General features: G+C 39.1%; 1 protein-coding gene across 1 annotated transcript in view; it reads right to left on the bottom strand.

Annotated features, from left to right (window-relative positions):
- TTI1 (TELO2 interacting protein 1) overlaps positions 1-12,224 on the bottom strand; it is a 36,850-nt gene extending 24,626 nt beyond the window's left edge. The window contains exons 1-3 of the mRNA XM_044661562.1: positions 9,932-12,224; positions 4,173-4,379; positions 720-868 (exon numbers count right to left, since the gene is read on the bottom strand). Coding sequence (XP_044517497.1) covers positions 720-868; positions 4,173-4,379; positions 9,932-12,224 — 2,649 coding nt within the window. The remainder of the gene's footprint in view (positions 1-719; positions 869-4,172; positions 4,380-9,931) is intronic.
- Positions 12,225-22,377: the final 10,153 nt, after the last annotated feature.

The following is a 22,377-nucleotide window of genomic DNA, read 5'->3' as shown; positions in this document are numbered from 1 at the left end:
TCAGCTCAAAGCCCAGTTAGTGTTGTGGCTAATTGTCACCAGAGACATGTTTTCATTCATGTCTAGTCAGTTCTGCCTTTGTCTCTGCTACATAAGGATTCATTGTGCATGGTTGACATGGGGAGACTGAGAAACATATCAGAGTAATGGATTCAACAGCAAGGAGGAAAAAGATCTAAAAAATTAAAAAACGTACAGATATTGTAATCTTTCTCATTTTAAACTCCATCTATGAAGGAATTGGAGTATGGGGGCTTGGGGGTGGGTGGGGATGGAGAAGAGGGAACACAGTATCTATTGGTGTCTCTCATAAGAAAGAAAAGAGAGATAAGGAACATTGGTAGGCACGGAAAAATGACCACTTTCAAAAACTTGAGAATACTACCAAAACCAAAGCTTGTATTCTTTATTAAAAGGTATTCAGAAAAATAAATGTTTTTTGAAGTCTATCACTTTCTCCTATGGATTCTTTGAACTTAATACAACTGTGTTGCTTCTTGATTCATAGAGGATCAGCTCTCTTCTAGTAATTGAGCTGGCATAGACAGACATAATATCATCATCTCACAGATAAATTTCTCCAGGGCCTTCTTTTGGCCACCACACATGGACCTGAAGATAAGGGAGGCTGCTCTCTTATCAATGCATTCATTCCTGACCAGGCCAACGCTCTTTACATCCCACAGTCTATAAATACACAGTAGACAAGGCACACTGACCTTCAGGCGTGTCTTTAGATCTTTATCAGACAGCAAATGAATGCACCTCTCCATCACATCCTTAGCTATCTGGGTCTGCACTGGCAGTGAGGCTTCCACATCTGGACAGACATCATTCATTTCTGCCTCTGAAGGGGGTGGTTGCTCCTCTGGAAAACAGGGCACACTTGGCATTTGTGGGGAGACTTATAGGGGAGAAGCTCTCTGAAACCAAATCCAAGACCACTTCTCAAGTCTTTCCCCTGCTCCCAGCTCCCCAGTGAAATTTAAAATTGATTAAAATATTTTTTTAAGGGCAGCTGGGTAGCTCAGTGGAGTGAGAGTCAGGCCTAGAGACAGGAGGTCCTAGGTTCAAACCCGGCCTCAGCCACTTCCCAGCTGTGTGACCCTGGGCAAGTCACTTGACCCCCATTGCCCACCCTTACCACTCTTCCACCTATGAGACAATACACCGAAAGTTAAGGGTTTAAAAAAATATATATATTTTTAACATTTCTTTACATGATTCCTCCTTTGTTAAAAATAGGTAAGCCTAATAGTGCTCACACATGTCCCTTGGGACTGCTAGGACAAACTGGAGATGAGAAATGGAATAATGATGATGGTGGTGATGATACCTGACATTTATTTAATGCTTTAAAATGTGCAAAGTGCTTTATACACATTATTTCATTTGAGGCTCAGGAGACCTTTGTATCTGATTTTATAAATGAAGAAATTGAAATTTTGAAAGATGAAATGATTATTCCATAGTCACATCCAGAATAAATGTCAGAGGCAGAATCTGAACTTATGAATTTCTGACTCTTAGCACCCTACTCACTAGGTCAGTGTTGGTAAAAATTTTTAAGTTCATGTACCCAAACTGCAACTTCAAACTGCCTGTGAGCCCCCCACCTTGCCCTGGAGGGTGGAAGTGCTCACTTTGGGCAGTAGGATAGAGGGGCGGGGCATGCAAAAAAATGTCCTTGGGTGCTGAGAAGAGAGAGACCAAAGTAATTCCCCTCCCTCCGTGCCAGCTGGGCATGCATGCCAATACTTTGCCAATTGCTCTAGGTCATGCCACACAATTTACATTTATTAAGCTCTTTAAAATGATAAAGTGTTTTTTTATTTATATGATTTTATTTGATCTTACAGGATTTAAAATGTAGAGTAGGAACAAACTTGAGAAATCATCTAATCAGATCCTCTCATTTTATAGATCAGGAAACAGAAGGTCTCCTGAGGGGTTAAGGTCTAGGTAGGATATAGCAGAGGTGAGATTTTTTTTAAACCCATACCTTCCATTTTAGAATTGATACAAGTAATGGTTCCAACATGAACAGGCAGTTTTCACATGATGAAATCAAAACTATCAAAAAGCACATGAAAAAGTGTTCTAAATCCCTCTTGATTAGAGAATGCAAATTAAAACAACTCTGAGGTACCACCTCATACCTAGCAGACAAGGAAAGTGATAAATGTTGGAGGGGATGTGGCAAAGTTGGGACACCAATACACTACTGGTGGAGTTGTGAATTGGTCCAATCATTCTGAAGGGCAATTTGGAATTATGCCCAAAGGGCTTTAAAAGACTGTCTGCCCTTTGACTCAGCCATACCTCTGCTGGGTTTGTACCCCAAAGAGATAATAAGGAAAAAGACTTGTACAAGTAATGGTTCCAAAGAAGAGCATCAAGGGTTAGGCTCTTGGGGTTAAGTGACTTGCCCAGAGTCACACAGCTAGGAAGTATCTCAGGTTAGATTTGAACCCAAACCTCTGGTCTCTAGGCCTGGTGCTCCTCTATCTACTGAGTCATCTAGCTGCCTCAAGAACTCAAATTTGAATCCAGGTTCTTTGACTTCAAAATCAACTTCAGAGCAGGATTATGAGACAAGCAATATAGATATTACTTCTATTTTACAGGTGAGAAAATGACATCTCAGAGAATTTAAGTGACTTGCCCAAAGTCCTACAGCTACCAAGTGGCAGAGCAAGTATAATAAGCTAGTTCTGATTCCTAATATTGGTGCTCTGTCTACTAGACAAGAGATAGCAAACAAGTCTAGACACAATTTAGATTTCTTGCAGAAAGGTACTTTAGATATTATACCGGTATGTGGGGAAGCTAGATGGCACAACAGATGGGAGTGTCAGGCCTGGAGTCAGGAAGACTCAAGTTCAAATCTGGCCTCAGACATTTACTAGCTGTGTGACCCTAGGCAAGTTACTTAACCCAGTTTGATTCAGTTTTCTCATCTGTCAAATGAGTTGAACAAAAGCCAAACCACTCCAGTATCTTTGCCAAGAAAATCCCAAGAAAGGGGTCACAACTGAAAACAACTAAACATGTGGTATAAGTGAAAACCCTACTCTGGTTGGACGAACATCATCAATATTTGTACAATGAATTCCAAATGTGTAGCATGTGTTTGATGAATGAGAACTGTGAGGAGGGCAAGTTTTTTTCCAAAGAAGGATTCACTGTTTAAATTCACCTATCAAAATAGCTTGATGGAGGGCTCTTGGTTTTTCTTACTGGAAGGCTTTATTTATATGACTTGTTCCCTTCCAACATCTTTTCATTTTAATTGATCCATATCAATTGATTCATAACAATGGATTGCCTAAAAAGATAGCTATTTCAGCAAGGTAGGGCAAATCATGACTATGAGATATCAAGCCATCTTTCCCACTGAAAATGTTGCCAAATGGGGGTGGGAGGTATTCAGGAAAGGGGTAAGGCTAGCCCAAATAACAAATCTGAGAAGAAATAACCTAATAGATTTCCAATAGGGAAGCTTTGCCTTTGGAGGATACCATGACTGAAGCCTGAATAAATCACCATTCAAGTCCCAAATACTATTTGCAATCTTTCCTGCTATTCAGAAAGAATTTGTTGTAGTTAGTTTCAATGAGTTACTATTTCTGTTTATCCCAGAATTACTGGATTTGATTCATCTAAGATTTCCAGTATAGACTGCTAGAAAATATTTTGTTCTCTTTTCACAGAACAAACTAATCTGAGAAAGTTAAGACTTTTTTTTTTAAACCCTTACCTTCCATCTTGGACTCAATACTATGTATTGGTTCCAAGGCAGAAGAGCTGTAAAGGCCAGGCTGGGGGTTAAGTGACTTGCTCAGGGTCACACAGCTAGGATGTAACTGAGGCCAGATTTGAACCTAGGACCTCCCACCTCTAGGCCTGGCTCTCAATCCACCAAACCACCCAGCTGCCCCCTGAGACAGTTAGACTTTAAATATGCAGAGAACACCATGCTTGGCATTTTGAATCTGAAGAAATTCTTGTAATTTATCAATCCTTCAGTATCTGAAGATCTGAACTGAAGTGGGAGCAGGGGAAGTGTGTAGGGCAGGAGAAGACAACATCAGCTAGTGTTAAGACATTCTACTTTCCCTTTCCCTTTCAATTTTGGAACACTAACAGGAGGCCCATTAAAAAAAAATTACCTTCATTATCAGAACTGGAGACATTTCCATCTGCAATATCCTTATTTTTGAGGTAGTTCAACAAAAACTGTTCTATTTCTTCAGCAGGGGTAGTAAATGCAAATCCATTCCCAAGAGTCGCTGAGCCTTGGTGTAAATCATATTTCTCCTTCCTGAAATTCTGTTTCTGGAGCTGTTTGTCATCCTTGGCCTTTGGGAACCACCGGGCTAAGAAGAAAGTATCATCCTGATATTTAGCAGCAACATCTACTAAAAAATGTGATAACAGATAAGAGACAAGTCTGGGCACTAACTAGTAGTGCCTAGTGGTAGTGGATAGGATATGTTCTGGAGATCACCAGGAACAGACAAATATTCAAGGGGTCATTCTAAAATGCTTCTTTCAGGTAGCTTACATATTTCAATGAAATAGAAGTTCTTATGGGAAGAGTCTATTTTGTTTTTTCTTTTTGTATCTTCCCGTGCCTAGCACATTACCAGGGACACAGTAAGTGCTTAATAAATGCTTGAATTGAATTGGTTGTATACTTTTTATCTAAGATTCTCCACTTTTGAAACTGGTCTTCCTGATTCCTGGCAGTTACAGCTAGGGATAGACTTTGAGAATCATTTATCCTATAGAAACTTGAGTTATTCTTACTGTGTACTCTAATTCCTTCGTTTTATTAACATATCAAGGAAAAATCTGTAAGGTATTAAAAATTGGGGCTTTGTTTCCTCATTTCAAAAACGTGGGCACTGAAGGAGATGACTTCTGAAGGCCATTCTAACTCTAAAATACTGTGGTCCTAATCTGTTAAGGCCTACATATATCCTTTTTAATAAGAAGGGAGGGAGCATACACTGGGCTCAGGTTAGTCCAGGCAATGATAATTTTAATATAATTTGCTTCAGTACTATTCTTTCCATTCCTGTCCCTAAATACATACACTTATACAGATAGGATATGACAATGAAGAATTTGTTCACTTGAACCAAATTCACAGAGAGACTGACTTTTGAATAAGAATATACAACTATGCTTGTTTAAAGTGATAGGTCTATCTGGCAAGAGGACTGGCCATCTGTATACAGAACTCTCTTCCAGTTACTAAGTATATTCAGGATAACAACCTATTCAATAATCAAAAGGTTTCTTGGAGAACACAGTGAGTTGCATACTCTTAAAGAACTATTTCCATAAAAAAAAAATAGCATAAAGAAATTGCCCCTTTTCACTTAGGGATATCTCTGTTGAAAGAACCTGGTAGCATCTACAATCTTCTTTAAACACTTTGTTGATGTTTTAAGAGACATTCCCTGTGACCCATGAGAGTAACTGCTAATTTGTTTCTATGCTTACGCATATGGACCATCTCCCTGGTGAGGAAATTGAGTGGGGTTAGGACAGCAAGTTGTTAATTGTGGGAACTGCTTGAACTACATTGATTCCATCTTATAACAATTCAGAAGCCAGCTCAGTTCTCTTTCTATTCAATTATAGATCTACTCCAATTTCTGACTTGTGGGAAAATTTTACTCACTTGTGGGAATTGAGAGAAAACCTTATTATATTGTTTGAAGGCCCATATGGCTGGGAAACTGGACCACTTGTATCTGCTGTTTAGAGAAACTTAAACGAAAACTTAGGTTATATTGATCAGAAACACAGTCAGATCCTAAGATTGATGAAAGAGTTTTCTCATAAATGTACATTTCAAGAAACCCATATGTCTTATCTGAAAACTGGAACCATACTGATCAATTAATTATTGTTTCCATGTTCCTTTGATGGCTTACAGATACTTAAGAAGGAGTAGGATACCTCTTTTCTTTCCTAAATTCAGGGAACCATACTTGTTCAAGCTTCCCCTTTCAAACTTGGAAAAGTCTCTAATATTTTACCCAATTAGAAATCAGATTATCTAATGTTGTATTATTTCCTTTTAATTAACTTGATTTATTTGATTGTTTTTAATGTATAAAAGTTGGTCTTCCCCTGAATTCAGGGTTCAGTCCTAAGCTGAGGAAGGGGCCTGGAGCCAATTTGTTAATTATATACGTTGCTTAATAAATTGATGTGTTCAGATCAAACCTTTGTTTCCTTAGTCATTTCATCTTTTACTCACCATGACAGTAGACTGGGAACTCTACATACTCAGTGACTGTACTGCATTGTCTTTTTAAAAATGGGTGACATCATATGGTACTTCATGGTTTTACAAAGTGCGTTCTTGGCACACAATCTCATTTAATCTTTGCAACAACAGCAAACAATATATTATTATGCCCAGATGAGGAATCTGAAGCCAAAAATGTTAAGTGACTTGGTCAGGGTCACACAGGTACCAAGTGGTATAGCTGAGACTCCAATCTGGCTCCTCTGACTCCAAATAATGCTGTTTCCATTATACCATACTATCTCTATGCACAATGGTCTGCACACAGTAGATACTTAATACATAAAAAACAAACACACAAACAAACAAAAAAACTCTTACTTTTCATCTTAGAATCAATGCTGTGCATTGATTTCAAGGCATAGGAATGTTAAAGGCAGGCAATGCCCAGGGCTACACAGTTAGGAAGTATCTGAGGCCAAAACTACTGAACCCCAAACTTCCCACCTCTAGGCCTGGCTCTCTATCCACTGAGCCACCTAGAGGTCTAACCCCCACCTCCCAGATATATTTTTGTTGAAGTTTAAGCAATCATAAAACACAACTGTTAGGCCCAACCTGCTGATTTAGTGATCCTGACAGACTTTACATCAGCAGTACCTTATTATTCCTCTTAATTTAAACAGTTGTGGTCTGAGTAGGTTAAGAACTTTTGCTTGGGATCTTGTTGCTCCTCCCTGCCCTAATACATTTGCTTTTCCTAGGATGTTTTTGCATCAATCTTAACTTCCTATTCATAACATTTTTTACTTTGGTTATAAAACCTCAGAGCTTCTTCTAGAAGAAAGAAAGAAAAAGACTTAGTCTTCCTATTTCAGAGGTGCAACCAGAGACTTAGAGTTTAAAACCAGGGGTCTAGTTTGAGATCTGCTGCTAATGAACTCTGTGATTTGGGGAAAGTTAATGAGCTCAGTAAATATGAGAGGGTTGGAATACATTATTTCCAAAGATCTGTCAGTGACACATGACTGAAATACTGGCAATATGGCATCAGACATTCAAGACACACAACAGAGAAACAAAACGACTGGTTTTAGGTATGTAGTGACAGACATGGAGGAAGTGATTGCTAACATGAATTTAAAAAATGGTCAGGGAAGGGGAGAGTAATGAATGTTGGAGGGGATGTGGCAAGATTGGGACATTGATACATTGCTGGTGGAGTTGTGAACTGATCCAATCATTCTGGATGGCAATTTGGAACTATGCTCAAAGGGCTATAAAAGAATGCCTGCCCTTTGATCCAGCCATGCCATTGTTGGGTTTATACCCCAAAGAGATCATAGATAAACAGACTTACATGAAGATATTTATAACTGTGCTTTTTGTGGTGGCAAAAAACTGGAAAATGAGGGGATGTCCTTCAATTGGGGAATGGCTGAACAAATTGTGGTATATGCAGGTGATGGAATACTATTGTGCTAAAAGGAATAATAAACTGAAGGAATTCCATGTGAACTGGAAAGACCTCCAGGAATTGATGCAGAGTGAAAGGAGCAGAGCCAGAAGAACATTGTACATAGAGACCAATACACTGTGGTAAAATAGAATGTAATGGACTTCTGTACTAGCAGCAATGCAATGACCCAGGATAATTCTGAGGAATTTATGGAAAAGTACCCTACCCACACTCAGAGGAAGAACTGCAGGAGTAGAAACATGGAAGAAAAGCAACTGCTTGAACACATGGGTTGAGGCGGACATGATTGGGGATGTAGACTCAAAACTACCACACCAATGCAACTATCAATAATTTGGAAATAGGTCTTGATCAATGATTCATGTTAATACCAGTGGAAATGTGCATCAGCTATGGAGGGGGAGGTCGGGAGGTGAAGAGGAAAGTAAGAGCATGAATCATGTAACCATGTTAACTTTTCTAAAAAATAAATATTATTAAATGTTAAAAAAATAAAATAAAATAAAAAATAGTCAGGGACACTCTTCATTAGGCAATGACCTCTCTCCTTTGAAGCAGTCAGCTTGTCATCTACTGAGATCTGCAGGAATAATACAGGCCTGAAAATCTGATTTGGGTTTGGTTTCTGACCTTTTAGTCTTAGTGTCATTGAAGTAAGGAAGTTAGGAGCTTTTGTTGGTGGATTCTCGTGCAAGGCTGGGGCCTGAGTAAAGAACAGTTGTTATAGCACAAAGTGCTTTGGAGATCAGGGCTCAGATACTGGTTCTATCACGTTATTTAACTGTGACCAAGTCACTTTGGGGCAACTAGGAGGTGTAGTAGATAGAGAGCTGAGTCTGGAGTCAGATTCATTTTCTTGAGTTCAAGTCTGCCCTCAGACACTTGCTGTGTGACCTTGGGTACTTAACTGTTTACCTCAGTTTCCATCTCTCTAAAATTTGCTGAAGAAGGAAATGACAAACCATTTCAGCATCTTTGCCAGGAAAACCCTAAATGGGGTCACAAAGAGTCAGGCATGACTGAAATGACTGAATAGCAGTAAAGTCACTTCCTCTCTGTAGGCCTGGCATTCTTCTCTAGAAAATGAGAGGGTTGGACTAGAGAACTTCTAAGGTCCTTTCTAACTCTAATAGCATATGAACTTGCAGGCCCCTAGGAACATTATTTCTCATTATTGTGGGTGAAAGACTGAAAGTCTTCCTAAAGATTTGGTCTCACAAAGGGGGAGGAGAAGGGGAGAGAAAGAAAGAGGGAGGGAGGGGAAGAGAAGGGGAAAGAGAGAGGGAGGGAGGAAAAAAGAGAGGGGGAGGGAAGGAGGGAAAGAGAGAGAGAGAGAAAAAGAGAGAGAGAGAACACACCTGAGCACAAGCAGGTTCTCTGTTGACCTTATTTATTGCAAGTGAGAAAAACAAAAGATCTGGAATAAGTCATTCATATTGCTTAAGGCAGTGGAGGATGAACTATGGCTCTTTAAGCTTGTATTCAATCATACCTTTCTCAGAAGGTGTAGAGGAAAAGAGCACTGCATTGAGTCAGGACTTAAGTCCAACTCCTAGCTCTGCGACTGACTAAACTGCACAAAATGGTAGGATTTTTACCAAAACATTGAACTTTTGGGGGGCTTCAGTTTCTTTTCCTGTAAAATGAGAAGTCTGGATTAGATGACTCCTAAGATTTCTTTCAGTTCCAAATTTATGACCTATGATGAAGCTTGCCTCGTCACCACTGACCAAGACCTATATCCAGGAAAGAGATACTCACTGGTACCTTCTGGTTCTAACATTCTCAGGTCTTTGTTTCTTATGGTTAAAATGAGATTTCTGAATTATCTGTGATACAGTGCTCAATTTTCCATGTTATTCCTATTCTACCATTAGCAATGACATAGCCAATTCTCAATTACCATTAAATGAAACAGCTAGTATTTATACTGCACTTTTAAGGTTTGCAAAGCACACTTTACACATGCTAATGCATTTAATCATTAGAAATTCAAAAGAACATAACAAAAATGAGTTAACACAGTCTATTATTTTATAGATTTTGATATAATTCTATTCAAATTATGTCCCTTAAATCATAACTACAAATAGTAAAAGCCTGGGAATATGTAGTTAGGCAATAATATAAATATAGGTCTAGTTCCCCAAATTATGTACCAGAAAAGGTTTCCACTCTACCTAAGGCTGCCAACACTGTGTGTAGGACACTGAAGAATGAAGCAGCTCTCTCATCATGAAACTGATCCAGGCTGAACAGTACATCTTGAATCACATCTTCTACCAAAGGAAGCAAGCTAGCATCTGAGTTCTGGAACATAATTTCCAAGACTGTTGGGGTATGCGGGGACAGTGCCATTTGATGTAGATTTAAGGAAATCTCATTCACTAAATAGTCAGCATTATGATTGATCAGGTCCCGGGGAGAATCATAGGCACAGGCATGACAAATATCAATCATGGTGCTGGTAGCCACTTGACTAATAAGTAGAGTTTTGTCTCCAGCTTTTTCAAGCACGGGGTAGAGAGCTGACATTAAAAGCAAACGGAATTCTCTTCCTAGTGCATGTGCGAAGCAGCCAATCCCTTCTAGCTGGATACATATTTGCCAGATGTTGCTATTCATAGAACAAACAGTGGGACTAAGCTCTGAAGATGATGGAAGTGGTGCAATATGACAGGTGTGAACACCTGATGTGATGGCCTGAAGGTCTGAATGCTTCATTGTTCCCTCAGCTTCCTTAGAGGTGACCAAATACCAGTTTTTCTGGCTTATGTATTCCTCAAGGATGGATGTGATGATCTGCTTCAGTTCTTCTGAGTCTGCCATGCTCTTATCTTCATGGAGAACCTCCACCTCGATCCCTGCAGCCCCTACAATCAGCTCATTAAGGATCATGGCAGCTTGCTTTCTGTAAATGATTGATTCATTGTACAGCTCAGTGAAGTGATCCACAAGCAGATAGAGATCCCCATAAAAGCCAAGTGTCTGACATATCTGCCTCAAAAGCAGGAAAATTCGCTCATCTGTGAAGAAGCGAAAGTATTTCCTCTGGCTTTTGCTTTTGTATAAAGGTGGCTCTGACAATGAACTTGAGGATTCAGCCAATCCATCAGGGCCCCACCGGCGCTCTTCAACAATTTTCACATCTGCCACATCGAGTTCTAGAACTTGTATGAGTGCTTTGGATAGGCGATGAAGGTGGGCCGCAGAGTTGAGAACAAAGTTCACTTTGGGGCCTAAAAGTTTGAGATAACCAAGTAACAAGAGGAGAGTAGAATATTTGCCTTGATCATCCTGTGAACTCATAAGGCGGGGAAGGGCTGTAGCAAGAGAATGTAGATTTTCTGACAGGATGTCAGCAAGTGCCCTGCTCTCAACAACTATCCTTTGATCTGCAAAAGTCTTCAGAACTTTATTGCATCTGCTTTGGACATCAGGATTCTCATCATTTACTAAACCCACCAGAGCCTTTAAAAGGTGGCCAACAGAATTCAACAGAGATTGTCTACACTTCAATAGAAGATCCTGGACAAGTTCTATCAGTTCCATCCTTGCCTTCCAGTGTGGGTGAACTGAAACAAATTCAACTATTTTTTCAATAAGGGTAGCCAACTTATCACCAGTATTTTTAACCCAATTTGCTTCTCTATGGACCATAAGTTCTGCTACCCTGCATTCAACTGAAGGTTTTTCTTTGTCTTTTGGAATTTTTGCTAACTGTTCATCAGCCATAACGAAGCCAATTATCTTGTAAAAGACCTTTAAGGCAGATATTATGATCACATGGCCTTGTTTAAAGTCTCCAGTGATAATCCTGGTCAATGTAATTGAGATCCCAGGCAAAAAAGAAGCAAACAAATCTCCAAGTTGTTCTCTCTCAGTGTCATCTAACAACTTGGGATGGTCCTGGCAGTCACACTGTAAGAGAAGAACTTGTAAACACTTTAAGGCAGAAGTTTTAATTTGCTTTGATTTCTCCTGTTCTGCTAGAGTTAGTAGTAAAGATATAGCAAATCCTAAGTGGGGAAGAGTGCGAGGTTGATACAAGCTGAGGATTATGTCTCCATAGGCTGAATGCATTAAGGTATGGAGTCCTTGGACTACAGCCAATTTTAATTCTTCTGATACAGGTGCTGGTTGTTGGGAATTGGGAGAAGACAGGCAAAGGCATAGCTCTGAAAAAAGTTCTTGAAGGAGGTCCTGTTTCTTTATACATGTTGTAGAAAGGACAAATGTAATGCATTCCACTACACTCTGGACCAGGCTCTCTCTTTTGGCACCTGGAGTCTTGAGGGTGAATCTTAAGGGAAAGAGGACATATTCTTGAAGGTCTTGAAGAGCAGAATCACCTACAATGTGCAGTTTTGTCTGAAGGTGTTCCACATTCTCTATGGTCTGTGTCTTTGTGAGCTGAACACAAACTGGGCGTAAAATGCCAAATGCTTCCTGGGGAGAATCAAAAACTGCCATTGTTCAGAAGTCCTCTTCTTGAGAAAAGGACTACTTCCTGTAGTACAAAACAAGGAAACTCTTCTCAGTGAAACAAACCCAAATCCCCTTGTTTAAAAGGATAAATGAAGTTTGACTATGAAGCGATGGAAATTATTTAAAAATTAAAATGTACTAGAACTTAAAGAATTAAGAGTTGAAAGGGTTCTCCTCAAAAGTCATCTTAGTCCAGTCCCAATCTAAAACAGGAGCATTGTCTAAAACATTCCTGACAAGGAATTCAGTTTCTACTTTAAGGCCTCCAGTGATCTTTGAGCTGGCTGTTCATTCTATTTATGGACAGGTCTTATTGGGAAGAGATTGTTCCCTATATTGAGCTGAAAGCTCTTTTTCTGTATCTTCTTATGTCCTCCCAATAGCCAAGCAGAACAAGTCTAATATGTCTTCCACATGACAGCTCCTCAGATACCTGAAGAGAGCCATCATTTCTCCCCACTGCTACCCTTCCCCTCAACATCCCCTAGATCCAAATAAGGATACAATTTAATCCAACAAACAATTTCTAAGTACCCTATGTGAAAGACCTTGTAAGACACATCAGAACTGTGAAGATGAGACACAATAAAACCCTTAGCTTTAAGAAGTTTACAGTACAATGTGGGGGAAAGGTAGAGTAAAACATGAATAAGATCTGTACAAGGTAAATCAAAATAAGTACAAAGAGAAGACCAAGACAAAGTACTACTAGAAAGGTGAGGGAAGAGTGAAATCCCATTTAGCTGGTGCAGGTGGGAAAGGAAGATGGAAGAATCAGGCAAAGTGGTACCTGAGCTGATCCTTCAAGAAAGAGAAGAATTTCAACCGCTGGTGTCTGGAGTTTTAGGCCTAGTGATATGCACAGGCAAAGAATTGGGACCAGGTAGGATTAGATTAGTGAAAATGGGAATATGGAATGCATGAAGAGAAGTAGCATGAAATGAGGACAGAAAGGGAGGATGGAAGCAGACTGTGAAGGACCCCAAATGCTAAGCTATGAGAAGTTCTATCTCCTATTTGAGGACTTTCTGGATATCTCCTACTTCCAACTCCAGAAACTACCTTGAATTTGTTTTATATATTTGTTATATTTTTACTACTTCTACAACTTCTAGCTTGTTTGGCTTTAGGCTTTGTATTTTTAAATACAAAATACATACTGGATGTTTAATAAATACTTATTGGGGTGTAGCTAGGAAGCACAGTGGATAGCTCTATCAGGTCTGGAATTGGGAGGACCTCAGTTCAAATCTGACCTCAAACACTTCCTAGCTGTGTGACCCTGGGCAAGTCACTTACCCCCAACTGCCTAATTCCGGCCACTCTTCTATCTTAGAATTGATACTAAGGCAGAAGGTAAGTAAGGGTTTATAAATAAATACTTGTTAGTTGATAGACTGATTCTTTAGGCAATAAGAAGTCATGGAAAATTTTTGGGTAGGAGAATGATATGAATGGATCTGTGCCTTAGGAAGATTCTTTTGTTACTGGGGAGGGAGGGATTAGAGAGGAAAGGTTGAAAGCAGGGATAGCAATCATAGGGATTATGATATTAATAAGACATAATAAGAGCCTGAATTCAATTCAAATCAACAAGCATTGATTAAACATGGACTTTGTATCTGACCCTATGCTGGACAGCAGAGACACAAAGACAAAAACAGCTCCTGACTTCAAGGAGCTTACTATCTACTTGAAAGAAACAACATGTACCCAGAGAAGTCAATAGAAAATGTATGCAAGTAAACTAAAAAGTGATTTTTTGAGGGGGAACTAACCATTGTGGGGATCAGTAAAATGGGCTTGGTGACACATCAGTTGAGCCCTGACGGGAGGCAGGATTTCTAGGAGGTTTTAGAGAAATAGTGCATTCCAGGTATGGGAGACCTTGGAATCATTCAAATCTTCCCTTTCCCTTGTCTTTCCATTCCTTCCATTCAAGCAGTTGTCAAGTGTCATTTCTGCCTTTATCTCTCTTTCAGCAGTTTCTTTTTTTCACTCATATAGGCAACATTCTAATTCAGGCTCTTATCACCTCTCATCTGGACTATGACCACAAACTCCTATTCAGAGGCTGTCCTTTAATTTCTCCCATCTCTAATCTATCCTACACACAACTCTGAGCTTTTGAGGATGACACTGATGTTCTGAAATCGTGTATCTGGAAGGGTGGTGGTGAAGAAATAGAGAAATCAGGGAAAATGGTAGATTTTGGACATGATGAGTTTCATATACCTGTGGGATATTCAGATGGAAAGATTTAGTAGACAACTTGGCAATGTGGGGCTGGTACTCAAATGAGAGGAGAGGGCTAAATACGTAGATTGGGAGATGTGCAAAGAGATGACAAATGAATTAATAGGAGGTGAGATCACTGAGAGATGTAGAGAAGGGGGCAGAAAGCAGAGCTTTGAGATATATTCAAGTATATCCTGGGTAGGAGGTTAATTATGATCCAAAAAAAGAGACTGAGAAGTAAAGGCCAAACGAGTAAGAGGATGATCAGGAGAGAGCTGTGTCAAGAAAATCCAGTTTAAAAAAGGTCAACAGTGTCAGTGTAGGTAGAAAAGTGGAGATGGATGCTAGAGATTTTGCCTCCAAAGCAAGTCAGTTTAGGGAGGATATACACATACTGAAATATTCTTGTCACTGCTCAAAACATTTTTGGAGCTTCTCTTTTGGAAGGGTCTTTCAGAAACAGAGAAGAAAAGCAGTCTTTATCGTGACTAAAATAATAACTTTCTTTTGACCCAAAATGGAATAATTCAATTTATCAAAACATAATATACAAGCATTTGTTTGTTTTTTAAAAATAAAAATTCCTACCTTCCATCTTAGAATCAATACCATGTATCGGTTCTAAGGCAGAAGAGTGGTGAGGGCTGGGCAATGGTGGTTCAGTGACTTGCCCAGGGTCACACAGTTAGGAAGTGTCTGAGGCTAGATTTGAATCCAGGCCCTCTTACCTCTAGGCCTGGTTCTCTATACACTTAGCTACCTAGCTGCCTCCTAAACAAATATTTGTTAAGTGACTACAGTGTGTAAAAAATCATGTGATGCCATGTGAGGTCCAAGGAGGAAGGTAATGGGTCAGATCAAGGAAAACTTTCTGGGTTGGTGACATGAACTGGATGTTAAAGGATAGATAAGAATTAAGTAGAAGGGAAAGAGAGTGTAAGACACTTCAGGTTTAAGGAAATCTACTCTAAATCAGAGGTGTTAAATTTATGGCCCACAGGGCTGCATGAAGCCTGAAGAACTCCCAGAGGGCCTAAATCAGATTAAAATGTAATTGGGAAATGTTTATGAGATAAATAAAAATATACCACCACATAGAATTATATTGTTAATTTGTGGTTTCTAAGTCAATATGGAATCCACAGGGATCCATTTCTATTTAAGTTTGACATCATTGCTCTGAACAAAGGAACATTCATTTGTCACACACAGGTTCAAGAGATTTTTGACTATATCCACAAGACAAATCCATCTTTAAAAAGAAAGATACTTTTTCAACATCAAGGAGATTCAAAAGAATGTGCTTCAGGCTTGTGTGTTTAACTCTGTTCAGAATAATATAAACAAAACTCATAGGAAGAACAGGTTTAGAGAACTCCTTACCATCTGCAAAAAACATTTACATTGCTGGTGTATCACTTGTGGTTAGAATTATTTGGTGATTAGGAGGCTATAAAGTGGAATTCGTAGATTCCTTAATGATCTGGTTTCAACTATTCACTGGAACTGAAAGGATAACTATAAAAGGGTCCTAAGAAGACTCATGTTTATGAGAATGACTGATGATTGCTCAAGCAGGAGGGAAATGCTCTGGTTTGGGGTTCTGATCTCAGCAGTAGGATGAAGGTCAGACAGAAAGCCTCCCAGCTGTATTAGGTCTTCTGTCAGGGTCACAACAATAAGCCCTAAGTCTGTATTCAAAAGAATAAGCAATTCTTGCCTGAAAACATCTGCTGAAACTTAACCTAATACACCTTTGTTATAAGCTCTCCAGGAAGCCAACAAGGTGGGAAGGACTCTGGCTGAGATTGCAATATAAGGTCACTGTAAGAGAATACACTTTTCTTTCTCATTGTCATCTCTGTCCTGCAGCATGGTAGAGGGTGTGGCCTGGGACCCTGGTCCAAAATACCCCAAGAAGCCTATTTGATAATATGTAGAGCTGAAAAATAAATTTCATTGACTGCTACAGATAGGAGATCATAGGATCTGAGAGGATTCAGAAGTGGCCCAGGGAGGGAATGTGAAATTATTTATATTACACAGTGAATTAGCAGCAGAGTGAGGTCTTGAATGTAGGACCTTTCTACTTTGATCCTGTTGTGAGGAAGATTAGATTAGTTAGTAATTAAGAATTAAAGTGTATCTAGCTGGAAGGAGCTGGAGCTGGGAATTCCAAGATGGAATGAAGGAGCAGGAAGAAGTGACTTGTGCTCTGAGAGGGACTCCATTGGGGGTTAGCACAAACTGTGGTTAGCCCTGGGAGATCTCAGAGTAAAGGACACCCTGCATCCTGATTTCCCTGAGATCCTGTGTGGTGGTGGCATCTAGCAAAGAGGACAAGATCTACAGTGTGGTACCAAGGGAAGAGGAGAAGTTTGGGATCTGGTGGACAGTGTCTCAAGCACACCCTCTCAACTTGGTACCTGAGACCACCTTGGCTCTTGGCATCCAGAGATCATCGGTGGATTACAGTGAGAACCCCAAAGCCACATCAGCCCTTAGCTGTGCTGCTCAAGCCTGGCAGGTCCAGGTCTGAGGCAGTCACCCAGAGACTCCATTACTGCCCTGCCTGCATAGATCTTTAGATTAGAGTAGGAAAATCCTCTCCTTTCCCTGTGGGTTTTGTAATCCTCTCCTTTCCCTGTAGGTTTTAAGGTTTTAGAGTAGAAATCCCTATCCCACCTTTTAGTTGTACATAATTAAAACCAGTTAATCCCTTTTACCTTGCTTGCTTATTTCTAGACTCTGGCCTAGGGGAAGCTGTGTGATAGTTAAGACCAACTGCCATTCTTGTGTGAATCCAGTAAACTCTGGTCTTTTCATCCTGGTCCAGTCTCTCCTCATCCCCAGTGTGTGTACCCACAATCACTTAGTTTTATTATAACATTCCTGGTGTCTCCATTACCATTATTTATCTATTTTTCTACAGTCCCCTTAGCCTATAGAACATTGCTGACATTTGAGGAATCTGTGAGTACTTTTTCTACACTTGATTTTGTAATTTTTTTTTCTTTCTTAAGAGATCCCATTGGAGAGTTGTATTCTCTGTTCTGATCCCTATCACATATATATTTTAAACCCTTACCCTGGCTTAGTATTAATTCTAAGGCAGAAGAGTGGTAAGGGCACTGAAGTGGGAGGCAGCAGCAGAGCAGCTAGGATTGACATTTGGGGGGGGCATCAGAAGCCAGAAACAACTTTCCCATACCCCAGGGTCGGGCTCAGCCAGCTAGCAGTGTCTGAGGGAATCAGAAAGATAATGATCGGCAGGCAAAAATAAACTACTGCTATCAGCAAAAACATGGCATTTGCGAGCAAAGTCACTTTCCCCTTCCTTTGAAAAAGCCTCCTGGCTGAGGAGAACAGGGAGAAGAGAAAAAACAAAACCAAAAACTCCAAAATGGCAAGAGCAGGTCTATAGCTCTGGAGAGGATTCTAAATGCTCTCAGAGTTGTGTGGCTCAGTAGGCTATCAGAAAAAATTGAGAGTTACATCTCTGCTGCTGCCTCCCACTTCAGCTGCCCCGCCTCTTGATGCTGCTGCCTGAGTTCTAGCTAATGCTGTTGCCACGACCCCAGCTACCGTTCCTGGAGCTGCTTCTGCTGCCTGAGACTTGGGAAGTAAAAAAAAAAACCCTTCTTTATCATTACACACACCTGGGATTTTCTCAGGGGGGTTTCCTTGTAGACATTAATGACTTTTAAATTGAAGAGAGCTTTTCTAATCCCCTTCCTCCCCCACAACCCTTCCAAGTGGGGTCTCCAACCTGTGGCTTTTCTAGCCCCTACCCCAGTTGGCCTCCACATGGGCCCTAGATTTTACTCTTTAAACAGGAAGTAGAATGGAAAGCATGGGCCGCATTGCCTATTTCAAACTATTTCTTGTGATTATCTTGCCTGAAACTCAAGGGAGGAATTCACGCCCACCTGCATATGCTGGGCCTGAACTATATACCCCTTATGAAGTTACCCACACTGTGCTTAGTGCAGAGCTCAGTTAGAAGGAACTTAAATTGGACCAGAGGTGGATTTTAAACCTCAGACTGCATGGGTTTTTTTTGTCTCTGTATCTTATTATATTTTATTGATTGTTGTTTTGTTGATTTTTCTGTTACACTGGATCATTTTAAGCTACTGAAGTTTTGGCTGCTAGATTAATTCTGATTATGATCTTATTGTAACTCCCAAATAGTGAACAAATCTATTAGAATTGGTAAAAAAAGGGTTTTTGACTGCATTGCTTATAATCTGTTCTGTATATTATTGTATTTCCTGATTTCTTTAAGGTTTCATTTTTTTAAAGTTTACCTGTATTAATCTAATTCTGTTATCTGTACAATTTATGAACATCTTAAACATTTTTCAAGTTGTAAAAGCTGTTAAGCCTTATGTATACTGGTTTTGTCATTTCAACTATAGGATCACATGCCTTAAGTTTTTATTTGATCTTGATAATTGTATACAACCTTGAAGACTATGATGCCTTGAGAATTTAAATTATAATTTTATAAAGGGTTTTTAGAAATTACTTTAGATACCTAGTAACTTCTATATGTATGATAGAGCCTTATATATATATTATAAGGAATGTTGTCTTAAAGGGGTAGAGGAAACAAATGGAAGTTTCCTACCCGTTTTTTTTTGTTTGTTTGCTTGTTTTTTTTTTTACACAGGAAGCCAGGAGAGCTCCTGTATGCTTGATGTTTTAGCTTGCTTTCCTATCAGAAGGATCTAGAATTCCCGAGGATAACTTAAGACCCAGAAGTTTTTTTTTTTTTTAATATCAGATTTTTTTTAGGCTTTGCCTCACAATTGCCATGGAGGAAGTAATACTGAGTTTGTTAAGAAAATATCTCAGCCAATGCTGAATGATTTACAATACCTGTTGAATTTGTGACAAGTATACAATTTTTAAACATCATAGCAAGTGGTTATAATAATGGGTTTGTTTGCTATTGTCTTTAAATGTCATATTGGAAATTATGATACTTGATTTGAATGTGCATTCTGAATTTGCTATTTTATAAAAGCCATTCACACTCAGAGGAGTTCATGGAAAAGCTTACAAGGAAATGGATCTCATTTTTGGGTGAAAAACCTTTCACTAATTCTAAGCTATATATTTTTGATTTTTAAATCATTCTTTTATTATTTTTTTTCCTTGTATGTGCAATACAATATGTTTTTTCTCTCTCATTTTTATACTTGAAAACATTGTAATTTTCCCTGAATTTTTAATTTTCGTTTTAATTTTTCAAGAGTAATTGACTTTTTTCCCTTTTTCTCATTTTTAGTACTGAAAGCACATATATTCAATGTTAATCCTTTTTTGATTTTACAGTAATATAAGTTTAATATAAATATATATTTGCTATAATATTAATGCATACCCCCAAAGCCTTAGACTATGGTAACCTGCCAATTATTGGTAAATATTATGGGACTGTGATTAATGTCTCTCTCTGATTCTAAGAGAATGGAACTCAAGAGCCACTAAACAGTACAGAAAGAGCCATAAGGTCATAGAGGCCGACTGAGAAGCTGCAAAGTGCCAAGGAGCAAAAGGTCATGCACACCATACCAATAAGGGCTTGAAACTAGTGTTTGAGGTTCGGGGTTGCAGCTTTTCTGACATATATTAGAGGCCAGACTTCCCTAAGATTGGCTATCTTTATGGCTCATCCCTGAGAAGCTGCAGGCAAATCAGACCAGGGAAAGACACTTCCCTTGCACACATATTTGGTCCTGTTATTTCTCTTATATATAGAATGGCAACTTTCTGTAGTCCTGGCTCCTAACTGGGTAACTGCAAACTGCTTAAATCACTTTAATTGGGCCTTGATTCAAGGACCTCTTATAAGTTTATTTTTCCTTACATTTTTTGCGCATAAGATTTTGACATTTTACATTTCATTCACAAGTTAATTTTTCTCTTTTATTTGGATCTTATTTTATTTTATTTCTTTTGCCAATTGATTTCATACAACACCATAATTCAGTCATGTATCCTTAGTTGACCTGGGGTACCCTCTTCAGGGGAGAATGTCTTATTAACTCTCCTTGGGGGTGTGTGTGTGTGTGTATGTTTTATAATGAGAATGTCTGTATCATAATCTATAATGTAAAATTTAACTGTTTTAAGAGAAATTTCAGGGGGGAAATGTATAATTCTCCTCAGAATGTATGTTTTATAATCTATAATGTAAAGTTTAAATTCTTTGAGAGTAATTTTAGGATAAGAAATTTGCCATCTCCCCAGAATCCAGACAATGAACCTGTTTGGAGAAGGCACCATGAAGATGCCTGAAGAACCTTCACTGGATCATGAAGATCTGAAATGAACTTTGGGATGCAGTTAATTGAACTACAGGGAGTTGAATGCATTTGTTTTTTTTTTGTACTTTTTTTTTTTTTAAACCCTTGTAGTTCGGTGTATTGTCTCATAGGTGGAAGATTGGTAAGGGTGGGCAATGGGGGTCAAGTGACTTGCCCAGGGTCACACAGCTGGGAAGTGGCTGAGGCCGGGTTTGAACCCAGGACCTCCTGTCTCTAGGCCTGACTCTCACTCCACTGAGCTATCCAGCTGTCCCCGAATGCATTTGTTTTTAATGTACACTCTTATGCCAAAGGGGACTGCCCCTAACTGGCTTTTGTAAATGAGCTTAGCAATCATTGGTTCATTGTTTTTGTTCTCTTTTCTTTTTATCCTCAAATTTCAGTAATTTAAAAGTTAGTTATGTTTACAAGAGCATTCGAGGAGACCAGTCTCTCTCTGCTCTTAAGGGGGTGAATGTGATATTGGAAATTTGGGGTCTTTGAGCTTAGTGTTGAGATCCCTGATCTAAACTTCCTGTGGACATTTAGATCTCTTACAAACTACATTTCCCATGATTCAATGGGCTACTGTCCTTATGTGGTGAAGTAAGAATATAAACAGAAGCTTAAATAGGGAAATTGGGATTGGTACTTCCTCTTTCCTATGAAGCAGCTAGGGGGAAAGCATGGCGGGGCATTTGAATGGGCTCTTATCAGGCATGTGGCTATAACTATCAAAATGGTTTTAAATAAAAACCTAATATCTTTATATATATATATATATATCCTTTTATATCAATTTTATTTGTAACATTACCAATAATAATGTAGTTATAGGTTATAAAGGTTATTTGATATTATAGGTTATAAAGAATATTGCTCTGGGACTTGAGCCTCACTGAATCCATTCCAAGGCACCTGTACTTCTACTTGGAATCAATTCAAGGGGGATCTTTGTCTAGAGGTTTCATGTTTTGTGATTTTCTCAATCAAATTGGATCTCAGTCCAAAGACTGGGGAATCCATGGAGAAATATTTCAGGAGGTCTGTGACTTGGATGGGAAAAAAGTTACATCTTTATTTCAAAATAACTGGTTTCCTTTGTAACCTTATCTATTTTGTTATCCCTTTATGAACACTTTAGATTTCATCAGACTGCCAAAGTGGTCCATAACACAAAAAAAGTTTAGGAAGTCCTATTCTTAAGCTACAAATGAACTCCAATCAAGGTTGTACATCCTTATCTTCCTTGACCCTGGAGTTCAAAATTCTGCCATAGCCAAATGTTGACCATTTGCTCCACACCCCCTACCCTAACTTCTGTATCTCAGTGCTGCTTCTACCACCTGCTTCCTTTTCCCCCTTCTATTTCATCTCTACATACTCCAGAGCATGAGAGTGAGTTTGGAAGGTTATTTATAATGGCAAAGAGAATATGTAAATTAAAAAATAATGTACCAGGGAAAGGTAATTAGAAAAAAGCATAAAAAGAAAACTTCTTAGACCTAGAGTAGTACTTAACTTCTAAACTAGTCTGTTGAGCTGCAGTTTCCCAAGCCTAACTTGACTCAGCCACATTCTCT

This window comes from Gracilinanus agilis, chromosome 2, assembly GCF_016433145.1.
Source record: "Gracilinanus agilis isolate LMUSP501 chromosome 2, AgileGrace, whole genome shotgun sequence".
NCBI lineage: Eukaryota > Metazoa > Chordata > Mammalia > Didelphimorphia > Didelphidae > Gracilinanus > Gracilinanus agilis.
This window is presented reverse-complemented; position numbering and strand designations above follow the sequence as displayed.